Below are 16,114 nucleotides of genomic sequence, written 5' to 3'. Positions count from 1 at the left end.
TGGAGAATATATATACACATATACATATATATATATTCTTCATTAAAATGTCTCTTATGATATTACTGAATATTTATTAAAATCATGTCATGGGTTATGCAAAATAAATAATGTCCCATAGCTCATATTGTAGTCGATGCAAATGTTGTGGCAAGCGTTAGAGAAGATGGTAAAAAAAAATCTGCATCTAGCGTTATACTAGACATTAACAAATGTATATATTGCCATAACACAGAGGATCTATTGAAGCAAAATCCGTGATATTAATATTAGAGGAATTTAAAGTGAGCAAATTGAGGCCAATCTCACACAATATAATTTTTTTCTTTTTCTTTTTTCTTTCTTTCTTTTTTTTTAAATTGAATATGGTGTAAATATGCATATTATATCTACACAATGTTCAAGTACTGGATAGCGATACTACACATATATATGTCTATCCTAAGATCTTTGTTAATATAGGTTTTATAGTAACAGTTTTATGCTCCCTTTACATGTGTTTCGCACTTGATTTAAACTATTCAAAGTATATCTAGTTATTGAAGATACTGATTGATAGTAAAGAAAAAACATGCATTTGAAAAACTTTACACTATAGATTATTTTATTAAAGTATAAAGGCGGGGGTGAAATAATTCCTTAAAGCACTAGTTCCTGGCTTTAGACGGGGTTATAGAATATATAATATTATTTGTTAAGAGGCTATAATGAAATGTTATATTAATACAGGGTTGATTGATTGTATTCAACAATCGTATCACATTATTTCCTAATTTATCTTATAAAAAATTTAACAGAAAGTAAAAGTTTCATTCAATCTATTCTAGTTCTGGACCAATTTAACCAAATGTAATATCTAGATATGTAAGTTTATGAATTGTTATTATAGTTAAAAAATTTTTGTTTTTCTTTATTCGTTTCAAATGTTTTAGATTTTATTCGCACGAGTGCCTTAAAATACACTTAACAGTATTCGTTGTATCGTGTTACATATATAAAAAATATTATATCAAAAAATATAAAAGATCTACATATATATCTATACATATATACATATAATAAACGAAACTATATATTTATATACTTGAGCATGTTTATATATGTGAACATAATTATGCCTTAGTTATCGGGGAGCACATATAATAAATTATATAATTATTTTTAAAGATATATATTTAATATATAAATAATATATCTTATATATACATATATAAGAAATGGAAAATATTTTACGGATCGCCAATCTGATTGAGAAATCAGAAATTTTTACAGAGAACAAAATGTGCTAAAGTTTACTGTTGCTATTGAAACAAAATACTTATTACCGCTACAAGAACGTATGTTGAAAACGAAATCTTTAGAATAATTATGCTGCCTCATAATATGAAAGTTAATATTTCAGATATGATTGATATGATAATTTGATGTTATATTGTTTATTTTATTGCATCACACTAAATGTGCAATGATTACATTGTACATTTAATACACATAGCAATATAATGATATAACAAAATTATACAAAGAACAATAAAAAATTATATAATATGAATTGTTGATAGCAACAGTAATTTGTTGATTTTTCGCAAGTCTGTGAACATAACAATTGCAAAGATTCATACATCTAAAAGCATTGTGTTAACATGATGTATAAAATGTATCATACATACATGTGTATATATATTTTGAATAATATAAAATAAATTCAAAAATGCTAATGGACTTATACATAATGAAAGTATATAAAAGAGTACTCTCATAAAAAAATACAATAATTATTAAAATATTTAATACAATGATTTAATACAATGAATTGTTGCAAAATAATTTTTTGAATATATGAGACAGTTAGACGAAATGTTTTTAATAATTTCAATATATGAATATTATTATCATTTGTTAATACATACATACATACATACATACATACATATATATACAAATATATATATATATACATATATACTTCATTATCGGTTTTAAAGATTATTACTTTTTGAAAAAAGTCTCTGTAGTACAAACATTCAAATATGATAAAATATATGTTAATGTTATTACATTATGGTAATCAAATCCATAAATATTCTTAGATTTAACGAAATAAAATAAATATTTTATAAAGTGTTAATCACACTCTCGAATATGGTATATATTTAGATATTATATATACATATACACATACCATACAAACTTTGCTGTGCTATGATTTAACTAATCATAACAACTGCTGCCGTGTTTAGTTTGTACTATTAATTATATCGGAGAAAAGTATATATAAAGTTACTGTGCTCTTATAACTAAGGCTTGTTGTGTACATACATCATTGTTGTGTGCTCGATGTGCCTAAAATTAAAAAAAAAAATGTTACATGCATCACACACACGTGTTCACACACACACACACACACACACACATTATATATATATATATATATATATTGAATTTATGTATATGAAATATTTTATGAATTTATACATCACGTGTACATTGTATAAGAAAAGTTCCTTGAACCATGTACAGATATTGATATTATACATTGAAAATCCGTACATTGATACGATAAAACATGTATTCCACTGTAAAGGAAATTGATAAATTGAAGAATTTAAAAAAATGCCTCATATATATATACATACACTTATATTAAGTTACTCGTAATGCCAGCGTTTATGAAAAACCAGATAACAATGGGCATTATAATGATTTTATTAAAAATGTTCGATTTGTGTATAATTATCAAATAGAGAGTGCATTTTTTCTAGAAGCAAATAAATTCCTGTATGATCTTAACAAATAAGAAATATCAATTGCCCATTCAAATATTTGCTGCGTTTTATAAGAAATACTTAATTCTTGAACAGTTAAATTAAATGAGATGACAGCAGTAGATCAGATTTCTGACTTCCACTAAATATAAATCTGTATAAACTCATGCAGGATTGTCATCCAACTTCTTGTTGGAGAGATGATATGTGCAATATAATTTAATATATATTGTACAGATCGCATGAGTTATTTGTAGTCTATTATTTACCGAAATGTATATGTATCTGTTTATTATATATTTATTGCGCTGCATTATTTATAAATGTGTGCATAGTGCTCGAATGAATTTCTTCTTTGTGAAACATATGTTTGTTTTTATTAAAACAAATTTCGAAATTTATATATCAATATTAAACAATTATACATATACATATATACATAATGATTTATATTCGAAATGTATATATTAAATCATCTCTCTTTTATCAGTTATTAAATATAATTTTATATGCGTTACAGAGTTTTTCAAGAATCTATCATGGTAATTTTTTTTTTTTTTTTTTGTAATTAAAATTAGACTTGTTTTTAATAATGAAAATTAATCAAGGTAAACATATGTTCTTTACAAACATGTGTGAATTAAACACCAAATCTTGAATTTATATTATATTAAAAATAAGGCCTTCTATGTCCACAAAAATCTTATTGGATAAAAAATATATCAAATTAATCTACATTTTGGTAAATGAATTTATATCACACAACAAAGCAGGATTTCTCATTGTAATTCGAATGCTAATGTAATAACACTATCCATTGTGAGGAAGACAGTACATTCTTGATCAATTAATTTTCAATATAAAAACTTATTATTACAAAATAATTTATAAATTTGTGTGTGTGCAAGAAGTCGCTTTGTTATGCATTGTGTGAAAAACATGCACTCTTCATAATTTAGTGAAAAGGTATACGTGATAAGATTCACAAAAATTATTATTATTCTTGAAGTTCTGATGTCAATGGAGAATTGCAAGGGTGAGACATAAATATCTGCAATCATTCCATTGAATTAGAGTAGAGAGAGAGAGAGAGAGAGAGAGAGAGAGAGAGAGAGAGAGAGAGAGAGAGAGAGAGCGCGAGGCCTGTAAACATAGGGTTTTAAAAATAAGTTTTACGCGTTATTTTATAGTTTCTGTTATTATATTTACACGTACTTAGGCTATGAGAGTGTGTATAAAGAGTTCAAGTTACTATAGTCAAGAGAAAAATAAAGAGTGAAATGTCTGAAAAAAATGTGTGTTACGTACTTTACACTATTGTGTGCATCAATTACCTTGATTCTCTCTTTTATTCCTTTCGAGAATAAATTCATTTTATGTGTGCATAAAGGACGGGACAGATTTTTACGAGAAAAGCGCGCTCATCAACGATTCGTAGATCATTTGGCGGGAAACCACTGACTACATCCAGGCATTCAATAGCACGATCGATCATTGGGCGCTTCGTGAACGGCTATTCATGATTGGTTTATCTTTTAAATTGTAGAAGTATACACCAATCACGAGCAGCTGCTCATTGAGCGGTCATGCTACTGGATGAACCCACTGAGAATTCTATATCTATTATAATCTATACTATCTATAGTATAAACTAGAGTCTTTTTTACATTATATTATCTAAACTAAAAACATTTTTCATTAGATATTTAGCAATAAAAGCTATACATCGGTGTACAGCTTCCAAGAAATGTTTCGGTTCTATTTATGAATTTAAGTAGTGAAATTGGAAATAATTATAAATTATTTATTTTTCTTTCAATTCGTAAAATACATATGAAGATAATGTTTTTGACTATGATACTGTAATAAGTATCAACCAATCAGCGAATCCATGGCAAAGATGATACGCCAATCAGAAACTACTACGGTGTGATAACGCGATTTTTTTTTTATCTCACAAAAAGGAAGAGGAAAGTAGATTTTATGGACGGAAATTCATAAACCAACTATCGTAGGCAAAGTCTTTATAGAAGCCTAAGCAGCTATAAAGAAGAAAAAAAAGAAGAAGGGAAGAAAAAGGAAATTCATATATAAAAAAAGAAGAAAGGTACAGTGTGTACTTAAACACATCGAGGAATAAGATACATAATACATTTATTTTATTGGCAGTGAGATTAAATATTATTTTGTTCAATCGGTATCATTTCAAATTGTAAAAATATATTATTTTTCATAAAAGTAAGTATACAATATTATGATTTTGATGAACTATCTCTTCAGGAATTAACAAATAAAGCGTATCTAAATTTTTATCTCATAACGAACTTTTGAACAAGTTATTTATATTTTAATAAAATTAACAGTTTTTAATAATAAAGTTAAAGTTTATGGATATTATTGGAATAAATCTCTTAACTTTATTGGTTGTTTATTCAGATTAGTTTTATTTGTTATATACATTATTTCTGTTATTTCTGATTATAATTATCACATGATTTTATTTAATTAGAAAAAATATGATTTTATGTTAACAATATAATTGAAATAATATAGATCTGTGTCCTTGTTTAATTGCAAAATTTGCACTATAAACTTGAAGTGCGATTAGTTTTTTTTACTAAGTTGTACTATATGTATTTCATGTTGAATTTAACTCGATATATTAAAAGAGCTTTTGTAATTTTTTCATTTAACATAAAACTTGTAATAGTTCCATGATAGGTTTATTTATATACAGTTGATTAATTTCTTTTCATATTAATATATAACAAAAAATATGTCCAATATTCTATACATAAACTCTGAAAAATTAACAGATTTTGTTTTTCAGAGATAACAACAACAACATATAAAAGATTATCTTTAAAGGTTACATTTTTTTGTCTCATATTTTTGCTAGAGTTTCATATTTAGTAATTAATTTTATGTTGATGACATTGCAGTAAGCGGTATTGCATAATTCAAAATTGAATTTCAGAAATGGAAGCAGATCTTTTAGTCAGCTGTCCCTATAATCCTGCGCATCGCATTGCTCAATACAGATTTATGAATCATATAGCTAAATGCAAAAAAAGCGCTAAAACAGAAAATAAGGTAGAATGTCCATTAGATAGAAGTCATATAGTAGATCGTGACCATCTTAAGGTATATATAAATCTATATACACACACAACATAAATTATGCTGTTTACCTAGCTGTTTACTTTATGTAAATTTATATTGCTCAAAATACTCAACATATATTTTTCAAAAATGTTTCTGTTTTTTTTCTATTTTATTAATGTTATTATATTTTACATTTTTTAATATTGTAGGAACATATTGCAACATGTCCAAGTCTTGGAAAATTGATAGATGTGGATACTGGACATATTAAACAAGAAGAAGACATAATAAATATACAAGAGTCAGGTGAAAACTGGGAAGAGGTATGAAACATAGCAATAATTTGTATTATGAGAAATTTCTATCAATATACTTTAAATGAGTTAATACATTTACATGACTTGTTTGACAGGAACCAAAAGTTCCATCTTATGACCCAATGGAAACGTCAGCAAATAAAAAAGTGATACGATGCATGCCTGGATTGTCAAAATCGGAGAAAAAAAAATTCAGAGATAGCGAACGAAAGCGTATAGCAAATCTTAAGGAAGGGATTAATACTACAAGAACAACTTTGTTAGTAAAAGATGTGGTAAGCTATATTTTAAACAAAGAAATTGAATGTATATTTAACTAAATAAATTATAATTATAATTAATATATTATATTACAATTATACATATAATTATATATATTTTTTGTTTTTACTATAATTAGGTACAAGAACTACCATTACGTCCTCCATGTACTACTCCTGCAATATTTTGTGATACACTAACTACACAAGATGATCTTGACAAAAGTCAGATAAATGGTAATCTTGATGCAAGTATTCAAGCTGAATCAACTCAATTTCAAAATTTATTCTATAAAACATTATATGATAAATTAGCTCCTGAATGCAATGACACTAATCAGCAATTGGAACATTCTCTGTGTAGTACTGATATGGTAATAAACATTATATGCTTTTTATAACATTTATAATCATTTGTGTGAGCTTATTTGTAAAAGAATAATGCTATAAGAATATTCATGTAATCACTTTCAATTTTAATTATTTGATAAATAAATACATTTTCAGGGAGTATCTGCACGAGATTGTTCTCAGCACACCAATGGAGAAAAGAAAAATTTGTCATTCTTTAATCATGAGACAAAAGTTAAAAAAACTCAGTTAAATGAATGTGTTATTGAAAGTACTTCTAAAGCATCTGAACGAGTCACTGATAAACTTCTGGCTTTCTTAAAGAGTAACTCAGATGTCAAAAAAGTAGAATCTGTAGAGGAGAAAAAGATCAGTCAAAATGATAGAGATTTAGTTGAGAAGGGATTAAAATGGGGTGATGTTTTTGATCAATTCAATGATCGATTAGCTTATTTGACAGATATTCAGAACACTGCTGCTGAGGAGAGTGCACAATTACTCAAACAATTGAAAGAGCTTAAACTGCGTGATGACTCTACAAAAAAATAAAACTTCTCAGACGCTATGTACGATGACAATAATATATCTTATACATTCGATATTATGTTAGTAACTTGAGCAAAGATATGAAGAACATATTATATATCTTTTTTATATTTTAGTGATAAATTTATAGAGTCAACTAAATCTTTAACGAAAAGAAAAGCTATTTAGTTTGTTCATAAAACATTATAGATATTTTTGCATATTAACATATTTGGCTAACTAAAAGTTAATAATCAATTTTTCATCTAGATAAGTATGTTTTTAAACCATATTTGAAGCTAATTAATAAATATTTTTATAATGCTATCCTGCATAATCACATTGAAATCCTCAAATGTAGAGAATATCTAAATAATTCCCTTCTCCTTATATCAAGATCCCATCTTTAGATTAAACAAAAAATAAGAAAAAATAAAGGAACTAAACTGTGAAGAAAAATTAGAAGAAAAAAATATATTAAAAAAAAAAGAAGACATTTTATATTACTGCATATTTTTACGTATCAATTTTCGAGTCATCGATTTTGAATGGTTACGTTTGAATAGTTTATGAAGTAAGAGAATTTTATAAAATAGTTTAAAAAAAAACAAATATATGAAAGTGTGTATGTATACATTATTTTAAAAAAATGTCACGCTTATTCGTTTCAAGTTTATATCGATCTTGGATACTGTTGCGAGTTTTATCGATGCCATTCTCGAATATAAGCGAATAGAGAATCGAGAGTTTCAATATATCTGTTGCTAATCATTCTTCATTCGAGGTGTCAGATCTATAAGCGGCATTTTCTTAATATTTAAGTGATAATTATTTTAACAACATAAAAGTCTCCGCAAAATGGTAAGATGATAAGCCTTGCTTTAATTCAATATTATATCTATTCAGCTTTGGGATCGCATCTGCGCTTTCGGTACTGGTTGTTCATAGGTTATATGGGAAGTGCACTGTCATCGAATCTAATATTAAATTTTATTGATTGCTGTTAAATATTGCTGTAACTATATTTAATACTGTAAAATTTGTAAAATCAAATCCATATATTTTATTCAAAATTCTGAATTTTAATAAAGTAAAAAAAAAACATGTATTAAACACTTAAAATTTAATTTAGAAGAATTTTTTATAATTTGCAACAGTTTTATAATCTTATTTCGAATTCATATTCGTTTATTTCATGGTAGAATAAAAATGTAAATTTCAACAAATCAATCTCAGTTAAGTCAATGTCTTAGTTGACATATAATATGTTAATTATATATTTATTACATTATAGGCACGTAGATATGACACGCGTACTACGATTTTCTCACCAGAGGGAAGACTTTATCAAGTCGAATATGCTATGGAAGCTATAAGTCATGCTGGTACTTGTTTGGGTATATTAGCAAACGATGGTATTCTATTAGTAGCTGAGAAACGGAATACCAACAAGTTATTGGACGAAGTGTTTTTCTCAGAAAAGATCTACAAACTGAACAACGACATAGTTTGTTCAGTGGCTGGTATTACTTCAGATGCGAATGTGTTAACAAATGAATTACGTCTTATCGCGCAGAGATATCTTCTTCAGTATGGGGAAGCTATACCCTGTGAACAGCTTGTTTCGTGGTTATGTGATGTTAAACAGGCATACACCCAATATGGTGGGAAGAGACCCTTTGGTGTATCTATTTTATACATGGGATGGGACAAATACTATGGCTATCAGTTATATCAGTCAGATCCTAGTGGAAATTATGGTGGTTGGAAGGCAACGTGTATTGGGAATAATTCGGCAGCGGCGGTATCGTCCTTGAAACAGGAATATAAAGAGGGTGAGACCACTCTAAAAGATGCAATGGCGCTCGCTATTAAAGTGCTCTCTAAAACATTAGATATGAACAAACTCTCTGCTGAGAAAGGTAAATTTTTATCTATCTATGAATTAATGTAATTTTAAAAATCGATAAAATTATAAATATAAATTTAATACTCTAAAATAGCTTGTGACAAAATCGTTAACGTCTTTCTTTTTTATTTACAGTGGAAATGGCGATATTAACACGCGAAAATGGTAAAACAAAAACGAAAATACTGCCAGCAAATGAAGTGAATGCTTTAATCGCAGAGCATGATCGACTAGAAGCATTGGCGGAACAAGCAAAGAAGGAAAAGCAGAAATCGTAGAATTTTATACTAGATAAAAAAAAGAATAAGCCGGAAATTGTATTGTGATGGCAAAGCTTATTATATCAAGAAAAAAATTAATTTACAAACAATTTAAATCTTTATATTATATATTATAAATTTTTTCCTTGCCACAGTAAGTTTATTCTTACCAATATGTGAGAACATCATTTTCTTTATAAGACAACACAATGGATAAAAATTTTTCCATAAATATGTGTTACATATTATATATTCCTTCTCCTTATATACTCCTTTTTCTTAACAGTATGATTAAGAGAAATGCCTTCGTGTAATTACAATCGTCTAACTTTGTTCTAGGTATATATTCTATAATTTAATACATTTGTATTAAATATCTGTACAGTATAATAGACTTGAATTAAAATATAAGTAAACTTAATGAAAACTTATATATCAGTTTAATATATATGCATAAATAATGTTAATGAAATAATACAAACATGAAACACATGGTTAGGTTAAGTTACTCTTTCTAAAGCTATTTTTCATATTCTTTCTAAAATTTGTTCTATTAACTTTTTATAATCAGATTTATTCTGAAATATATATATAAATTCAAGCGCTTAAAGATAGTTTTAATCAGTGTATCCACGATTGTTAAAAAAAAAGTATAAAACTTCGAAATTAGCATTCGTATTCTCGACAGACGCGTCGGTTATATAATTAAAAAATATGTGCAAAAGTATCTCGAAAAAATCAAATCTTGTGAAAATGCATTAGAAGAGGCTTTCAGGATCATAGAAAAATCGAAAAAAAATGCAAAAGTTATGTGTCGGATCATATCAGCCAGGCTGCAGATGCGGTCCCACTCGTGGGCGCGATCCCACTACTGCCCGCCACGGAGACTTTTGGCTGCTGGGTTTCCCCTCTGGCCCGGTTCGCCTCTCCTTAGCTAACCTGGTCACCCCGGACTCCTCCAGGGTGCCCATATTGATGGCGAGCTTAGTGCGGACGCCCAGTCAACGTGAGACCTGCAGCAGCAGGTTCCCCCGACCTCAGACCCTCCTACATAACCAGCCTCCGAGTAGCCGGATTACAGGAGCCGCCACACTCCCAGCTGAAAGACTGTGTAAAAACTGCAAATATAAGTTACCGAAAATATCGATTCGAACATAAAGATTCACTTTACAAAAATTATTTTCGCATCGACGATTGTTGTTTGAATATAAATTTTGCAACGAACTTGAAAATTTTACTATAATAAATATGCAAATAAATAAATTCGCGTACAAACGTAACGAGACGACACCATCTGGTGCGTCTCGTTGAAAGTAGATTTGATTCCGACATATTTGTAAGGTAACCGTGAAATGAACATATATGCTAATCGTGCATCGGTAAATTCTAATGGTTATCATATGGGCTTGAGGATAAATAAAGAGCGCTGTGACTTTATCGAGCAATCTCATTATCAGCTTCGTCTTTAGTGGCTGGCAGAAAATACCGAAGATTGGGTCAGGTTAGGTCGAGGCGGAGGAGGTGTTATGTTAAATGATATAAACCATGTCGATTTATTCGTGACAAGTGACGTGAAGGGATTCGATGGAAATATAACATGACAAAAACACATAACTTTTATTATTGATAATAATAAACACTTGTCCGCAGAGAGGAAGAGAGACGAGTGTCTTCTACAATGGCTGATAATAATTTAACGAAAGTTTTCGCAGCCGAGGACTTCAATCCAGATGAATGTGAGTTACTTCACACACGTACTTGACGCGCGCGAGCGCGTTAAGGAATATAAAATTCTATCTTTCAATCTTATCTCTCGATTTTTCAATGAGTTTATTAAACATAATAGGATCAGATGATCTATTTTCAGTCATAAGAGACTTGTCAGGCGATATTCAAAATTTATTAATTTTCTTGTGCTGTCTCCAACATGTCATATAAATGTTTCATTGATTCATTAGATCTTTATGAAGTTTAATACGGATTTTAAAATATACAAAAGATGATTAATTAGTTATATTTACTTATTTGATTCTTTTTATTTATAGTTGTGAAGGAACTCAGTGCACAATGCATTGGTGCAGACGAACTGAGGCAACAGCGTGCGAAGATACAGGAATTGGCAAATAACACATCTGCTCAATTGAAACGAAATGTCTATCAAAATTATATGCAGTTTATCGAGACTGCCAAGGAGATCTCGCATCTGGAAAGCGAGATGTATCAATTGTCACAGCTTTTGAGCGAACAACGTGCTTTGTTGAGCATGCTAGGATCTACGAGAACAGCGGGTGTTGTTTTTGAAGATTTGTCTGAATCACAGCAAGAGAACTCAACTAATTCTGTGTCTAAGGAAGAAGAACAAAAGCAAAAACTCATTCAATTGATTGAAAATGTTGAAGGAGCTCTGGTTGGTCGTTATATCTAGCGAATAAAATATATTATAAAAGTGAACAAAAATCTATTCTTTTTTTTTTTTTTTTCATAGAGCTTAGCTGAAACTCCAGGACGTGTGTGCTTACATGAAGGTTCTCTGCTTGAGTTAGATCCTATAGAAGGAACACCTTTAAAGAGAATTCATGCATATTTATTCAATGACGTTTTGATGGTCGCATCTTGGCTGGCGAATGGTGGCAGGCGCGGTCCACCTAGATATAAAATGCAGGCGGTTTATAATCTTGAAAGCCTAGCGATTGTCAATGTGAGGGATCATGGCACAGTTAAGCTAGCCTTCAAACTATTGGCATTTTCCGACACAAGGGTGTTTCAGTGCCCCACAGCGACAAGTAAAGTTAGTGTATTCAAAAATAATAATCCTAAAACACAAAGTGGAATTATTTGAATTTATTTATTTTACAGAAAGAGTGGTTAGATAAGTGCGAACAAGCAAAAAGAGCAAAGCTAGTAGAGGAGAATTCGGCTGATAACGCGCCAGATAACGATAAACACCCAAAAGAAGATAAAGCAGCGCCGTCTCGTTCGATGTCTTTAGATTCTAATACATTAGGTGAGATTTGCAGATATGAAAAGCGTTCTTGTATTTCAAACGAATCTTTTGGCATTTATTTTATTCGTGCATGTTGTTCTGCCTCCACCTGCTTTTGGCTTATATCGGCTACCTGACTTTTTTTGCTCAATATTTTACTCGTCAAGCATCTTTACAATTATTCAAATTTTGAGGATTTCCATCCCAAATTCTCGTTAGGGATGGACGACGACGACGATTCGGAATATCACGAACCGCCTCCGGAGTGGGTGCTGGAAGTGGCCGAGGATTTGGATTCCTGCATAGCGCAACGACACTTTGAGGAGGCTTACAGTTTATTAGAGAAAGCAAAGGCCTATCTGAAGGATGCTCAACCGATACCGCTACTGACAGAGATCCAGACGAAAGTGAACGATAGAGGTCGGTCTTTGGTAAATGTGCTGACCAAGGAACTAGAATCGAACGCCGAAGCAAGGTCGTTGCAAGGGGGTGGTTTGAGAAGCGCGCGACGTACGGTCAAGCTCCTGATACAGTTGAACAGGAGTGCTCAAGCGTGCCACTTGTATCTACGATTATGCAGCGCAGTGCTAAAGGCGCGACTGAAGAGGATCAAACGAGAAAGCACAACTGTGGCTTATGTAAAGCAACTCAGCGCGATTGCCTTCAGCAATATAGTGGAAATAGCGAGAGAATTCTTGAAAACCTTTCCTCAATCTACAAACTGTACTTCCGGTAATTTAACAGTAATAAAGATATATAATATTGATAATATTGATCACGAATGATAGATTAATTTGCAAATTGATTTGCACGTTGTTATTCAAGGTTTAATTGTATGGTGCAGCCAAGAGGTGAAACACTTAACATCGCACTTAGCTGAACAGCTTTTTGTACCGCAAGTCACGCTAAGCATATTGGTAGAGTGCATTGTCGCTGTTCGAGGTCATTGCGATCAGGTGCGTATTCTTCAAAAATTAAAATAGAGATATAGATATTAAGTGTATGTTACGTATATTTACATACATGAATACAATTTCAGCATATGAGTTTGTAACAATTCAATTTCCAGGTAACTCAGCTGGGCATGGACTTTCGTTACCAGTTAGATGGACAAATCAGATCTCCATTAGCCAAAGCCATCCAAGACGCAGGAGAGAGTTGTATAAATACAATGAAGCGTCATGTGGCGGAGGATACTTGGCGACCGACAAATCTGGAAACTAGTCAGAATTTACAGAAACTATTATTGGAGTTAGACGAGCTTGGTATTGGCATACCATCGTCGTACGCGACAAATGACTGTTGGATATCGCTGACACACAATACATTAACCTTCTCCAAAATTTATGTCAGTTTATTAGAAGATTGTCTTAGCGTAGCTATACCCGAGCTTATGTCTACAATAGATAACGCACTTGTATCTGTGATGCGGGTCGAAGTTCAACATTTGATTGTCTCGCTTACGGATCCAAAGTTGAAGCAAGAGGTAACACAATAGTTATTTCTATCAAGCTACTGTATTACATAAATAGGTGTTGTAATAGCATTACAAAATTTTATTCCTTTTCAGCGAAAATTAGTACAAAATAATGCAGCGTATGTGCGAGACATTATTATCGTCCGAGGAATGGAATTGTACAAATCCGTGACAAATCAGAAATTTACAAAGCTGCTTGCGCTGAAAGAACAAATTGTATTCGAATCTTTATCGCCTACAAAACCGAAACCGGCTCCGAGAACATCAGTTCCTAAATACTCCACTACAGAATATCTTTAACTGAATTGTTGCTAAATCATTTGATTTATATGCGAGGAAAAATGTCAGGAATAAAAAAAAGAACATTCGCTGTTTGTACATACATACGTACATTATATGTATGTAATGTGTAGAACGATGTATTATATTGTACATATGAAATCGAGTTTCTTAAATGTAGTAGATATATGTATCATAATGAGATGAAATGGAAGTAATTTGTTGCTTCACTTCTAATGCAGATATATATTAATTGTAATGCCATTATAGAACTCGTAAGATGCTTGAACAAACAAGTAAATTCGGAAATTTAATAAAATAGATTACCATGTGCGATTTCTCTAGGTATGCATATAATGTAATAATCTGTAATAACATTGTAACATCTAATGTGCTGTATTATTTACAATCAATTGGATATAGATAATTTATGTATACCTATGATTATTTATATAATAGCACTATTTTGTACTGTTGTCGCTGCAACCGCCAGTTTTATTATTAGTTTCCAATTTCCTTTTCTTAGCACGTATGTCAGCAAGAGTTTGTTCTATACTTCTTTGGTCTTTTTTATTTTCACTAGGAACTAGAATTTAAGACAAATTTTACTAGTGCATCTGTGTATGTGTGGGATGAGTCTCTCACATATATACACAGATAAAAACTCTAAATCTTGTAATAACTTTTATAATTTTGACTGCACAAACGCAAACTATTATTTGATTTATCATTCAAATTATTTGTATATTATCGTATCTTTTTTTTCATCCATACAATAAGCATTGAATGATTCTTGATTGCAGTAAAGATTATAAGAGTTAGGATACCCACTATATACATTTGTATTTATATTTGTATTTATGCTCACCACATCCATAACTGCTATTGGCTTCTGTTTTTCTAGCAGCTTCGAGAGCAGCTTCCTTGCCAATTAAATGTTGATATTTATCTTTGTAGAAGCTATTAGGCACAAAATTCTCCTTTCGTTTTCTAGATTTTGAATACTCTGCTTCCTCTTTGGCTTTATTCTCTCTTTCTTTCTTTAACTTTTTCGCGACTTCCTCATTCCACTCCTCACCTTTGCGTAATGTGTTTAATTGATCCTCCGAAGGCGCGTATTCCCTCTTAAAGATCATAATATACCGGTCGACACCTTCCTCGCCAAAGGAATATGCCAAAACATTTGCCACTTCCGCTACGTCGTAACTGAAAATCCAAGATAAAGAAATGTATAATATAAAAGTTCCACAATGTATGAGTTTAACTCTTTCAGATGTAATCACAAAATAATACATTAGTACCTACACAATGCTCCTGTGTATCTGATCCATGGCAGAAAATTTGTGTTCTTTCATATTGTCATCCTGTAAAAACTTATTAATTTCTTCTTCAATCTACGATATGAAAATAATATCGCGTTAAACAAAACTGAATAATTAGTTGAGAAATATGAGAAAAATGAAATGAGGACTACCTTTTGCCGAAAGATTTTTAACTTTTCCGCCTCGGCCCTCTGACGTTTCTGATATTCCTCTTGCTGTTCTGCATAATTGAAATGAGTTCACATAAGCCAACGAAATTCTTAAAGCTTTTGACGAAATCGTTCGTTTGTCTTTTTGTAAATTGCGTATTTTTAGGTTAGGAATCAACTGACTTTTCATGAGCGCCTTCTGCTTGTCGTTCACTGACGGTGGTTTATCCATGGATTTTAGAATGGAACCCAATAAATCCATGATCTTGACGATTTATTCAGTCTTGTCGATATATCAGGAAGAGGAGGTCACGAACAAATTCTCAGACCACAAAAACCATCGATCGTATATAAACACAAGTATGTTCGGTCAAATTACACCAAATCACATCGGAGAGAAAAGAGATCTGTT

At 30.6% G+C, this 16,114-nt stretch overlaps 4 protein-coding genes across 7 annotated transcripts; 3 read left to right on the top strand and 1 right to left on the bottom strand.

Moving 5' to 3' along the window:
* Positions 1 to 4,713: 4,713 nt before the first annotated feature.
* Positions 4,714 to 7,610, top strand: LOC138936199 (uncharacterized). 4 transcript variants are annotated; one of them, XM_070301389.1, is made up of 7 exons: positions 4,714 to 4,872; positions 5,596 to 5,633; positions 5,743 to 5,909; positions 6,080 to 6,193; positions 6,283 to 6,462; positions 6,588 to 6,821; positions 6,955 to 7,610. In XM_070301389.1, the coding sequence occupies exons 3-7, from the start codon at positions 5,745 to 5,747 to the stop codon at positions 7,345 to 7,347; spliced, it is 1,086 nt and encodes a 361-aa protein (XP_070157490.1). In that variant the 5' UTR covers positions 4,714 to 4,872; positions 5,596 to 5,633; positions 5,743 to 5,744; the 3' UTR covers positions 7,348 to 7,610. The 4 variants fall into 4 exon arrangements, with proteins under 4 accessions (XP_070157490.1, XP_070157489.1, XP_070157492.1 ...); XM_070301391.1 differs by lacking the exon at positions 4,714 to 4,872 and adding an exon at positions 4,884 to 5,003; XM_070301388.1 differs by lacking the exon at positions 5,596 to 5,633.
* Positions 7,611 to 8,077: 467 nt separating this feature from the next.
* Positions 8,078 to 9,718, top strand: Prosalpha3 (proteasome alpha3 subunit). The gene is made up of 3 exons (XM_070301182.1): positions 8,078 to 8,184; positions 8,618 to 9,245; positions 9,368 to 9,718. The coding sequence occupies exons 1-3, from the start codon at positions 8,182 to 8,184 to the stop codon at positions 9,508 to 9,510; spliced, it is 774 nt and encodes a 257-aa protein (XP_070157283.1). The 5' UTR covers positions 8,078 to 8,181; the 3' UTR covers positions 9,511 to 9,718.
* Positions 9,719 to 10,974: 1,256 nt separating this feature from the next.
* On the top strand, positions 10,975 to 15,499 carry Exo84 (exocyst 84). Its single transcript, XM_070300950.1, has 8 exons — positions 10,975 to 11,228; positions 11,538 to 11,899; positions 11,978 to 12,280; positions 12,349 to 12,496; positions 12,695 to 13,207; positions 13,301 to 13,431; positions 13,545 to 13,961; positions 14,046 to 15,499. Exons 1-8 carry the CDS (start codon positions 11,171 to 11,173, stop codon positions 14,250 to 14,252), a joined length of 2,139 nt encoding a protein of 712 aa, XP_070157051.1. The 5' UTR covers positions 10,975 to 11,170; the 3' UTR covers positions 14,253 to 15,499.
* LOC138935967 (sperm-associated antigen 7 homolog) lies at positions 13,507 to 16,099 on the bottom strand. Its single transcript, XM_070300955.1, has 5 exons — positions 15,886 to 16,099; positions 15,706 to 15,773; positions 15,537 to 15,625; positions 15,100 to 15,437; positions 13,507 to 14,817 (listed from the first exon to the last, which is right to left on the bottom strand). The coding sequence occupies exons 1-5, from the start codon at positions 15,962 to 15,964 to the stop codon at positions 14,693 to 14,695; spliced, it is 699 nt and encodes a 232-aa protein (XP_070157056.1). The 5' UTR covers positions 15,965 to 16,099; the 3' UTR covers positions 13,507 to 14,692.
* Between the last annotated feature and the right edge of the window lie 15 nt (positions 16,100 to 16,114).

Source organism: Polyergus mexicanus, unplaced genomic scaffold (genome assembly GCF_030449975.1).
Source record: "Polyergus mexicanus isolate NDT 795.1 unplaced genomic scaffold, iyPolMexi1.0 SCAF_9, whole genome shotgun sequence".
In the NCBI taxonomy this organism is placed as follows: domain Eukaryota; kingdom Metazoa; phylum Arthropoda; class Insecta; order Hymenoptera; family Formicidae; genus Polyergus; species Polyergus mexicanus.
This window is presented reverse-complemented; position numbering and strand designations above follow the sequence as displayed.

What these genes read in the sequence shown, in the direction of transcription:
- LOC138936199 (XM_070301388.1), top strand. Translation starts at nt 5,745, where the DNA reads ATGGAAGCAGATCTTTTAGTCAGCTGTCCCTATAATCCTGCGCATCGC. An exon ending in TAGATCGTGACCATCTTAAG is followed by an intron (nt 5,910 to 6,079) that starts GTATATATAAAT and finishes TTAATATTGTAG; the next exon opens with GAACATATTGCAACATGTCC. An exon ending in CTTTGTTAGTAAAAGATGTG is followed by an intron (nt 6,463 to 6,587) that starts GTAAGCTATATT and finishes TACTATAATTAG; the next exon opens with GTACAAGAACTACCATTACG.
- Prosalpha3 (XM_070301182.1), top strand. An exon ending in CAAACTCTCTGCTGAGAAAG is followed by an intron (nt 9,246 to 9,367) that starts GTAAATTTTTAT and finishes TTTTATTTACAG; the next exon opens with TGGAAATGGCGATATTAACA.
- Exo84 (XM_070300950.1), top strand. Translation starts at nt 11,171, where the DNA reads ATGGCTGATAATAATTTAACGAAAGTTTTCGCAGCCGAGGACTTCAAT. An exon ending in AAAATGTTGAAGGAGCTCTG is followed by an intron (nt 11,900 to 11,977) that starts GTTGGTCGTTAT and finishes TTTTTTTCATAG; the next exon opens with AGCTTAGCTGAAACTCCAGG. An exon ending in TTCGAGGTCATTGCGATCAG is followed by an intron (nt 13,432 to 13,544) that starts GTGCGTATTCTT and finishes TTCAATTTCCAG; the next exon opens with GTAACTCAGCTGGGCATGGA.
- LOC138935967 (XM_070300955.1), bottom strand. Translation starts at nt 15,964, where the DNA reads ATGGATTTATTGGGTTCCATTCTAAAATCCATGGATAAACCACCGTCA. An exon ending in GCAGAAGGCGCTCATGAAAA is followed by an intron (nt 15,774 to 15,885) that starts GTCAGTTGATTC and finishes TCAATTATGCAG; the next exon opens with AACAGCAAGAGGAATATCAG. An exon ending in CAATAGCAGTTATGGATGTG is followed by an intron (nt 14,818 to 15,099) that starts GTGAGCATAAAT and finishes CTTAAATTCTAG; the next exon opens with TTCCTAGTGAAAATAAAAAA.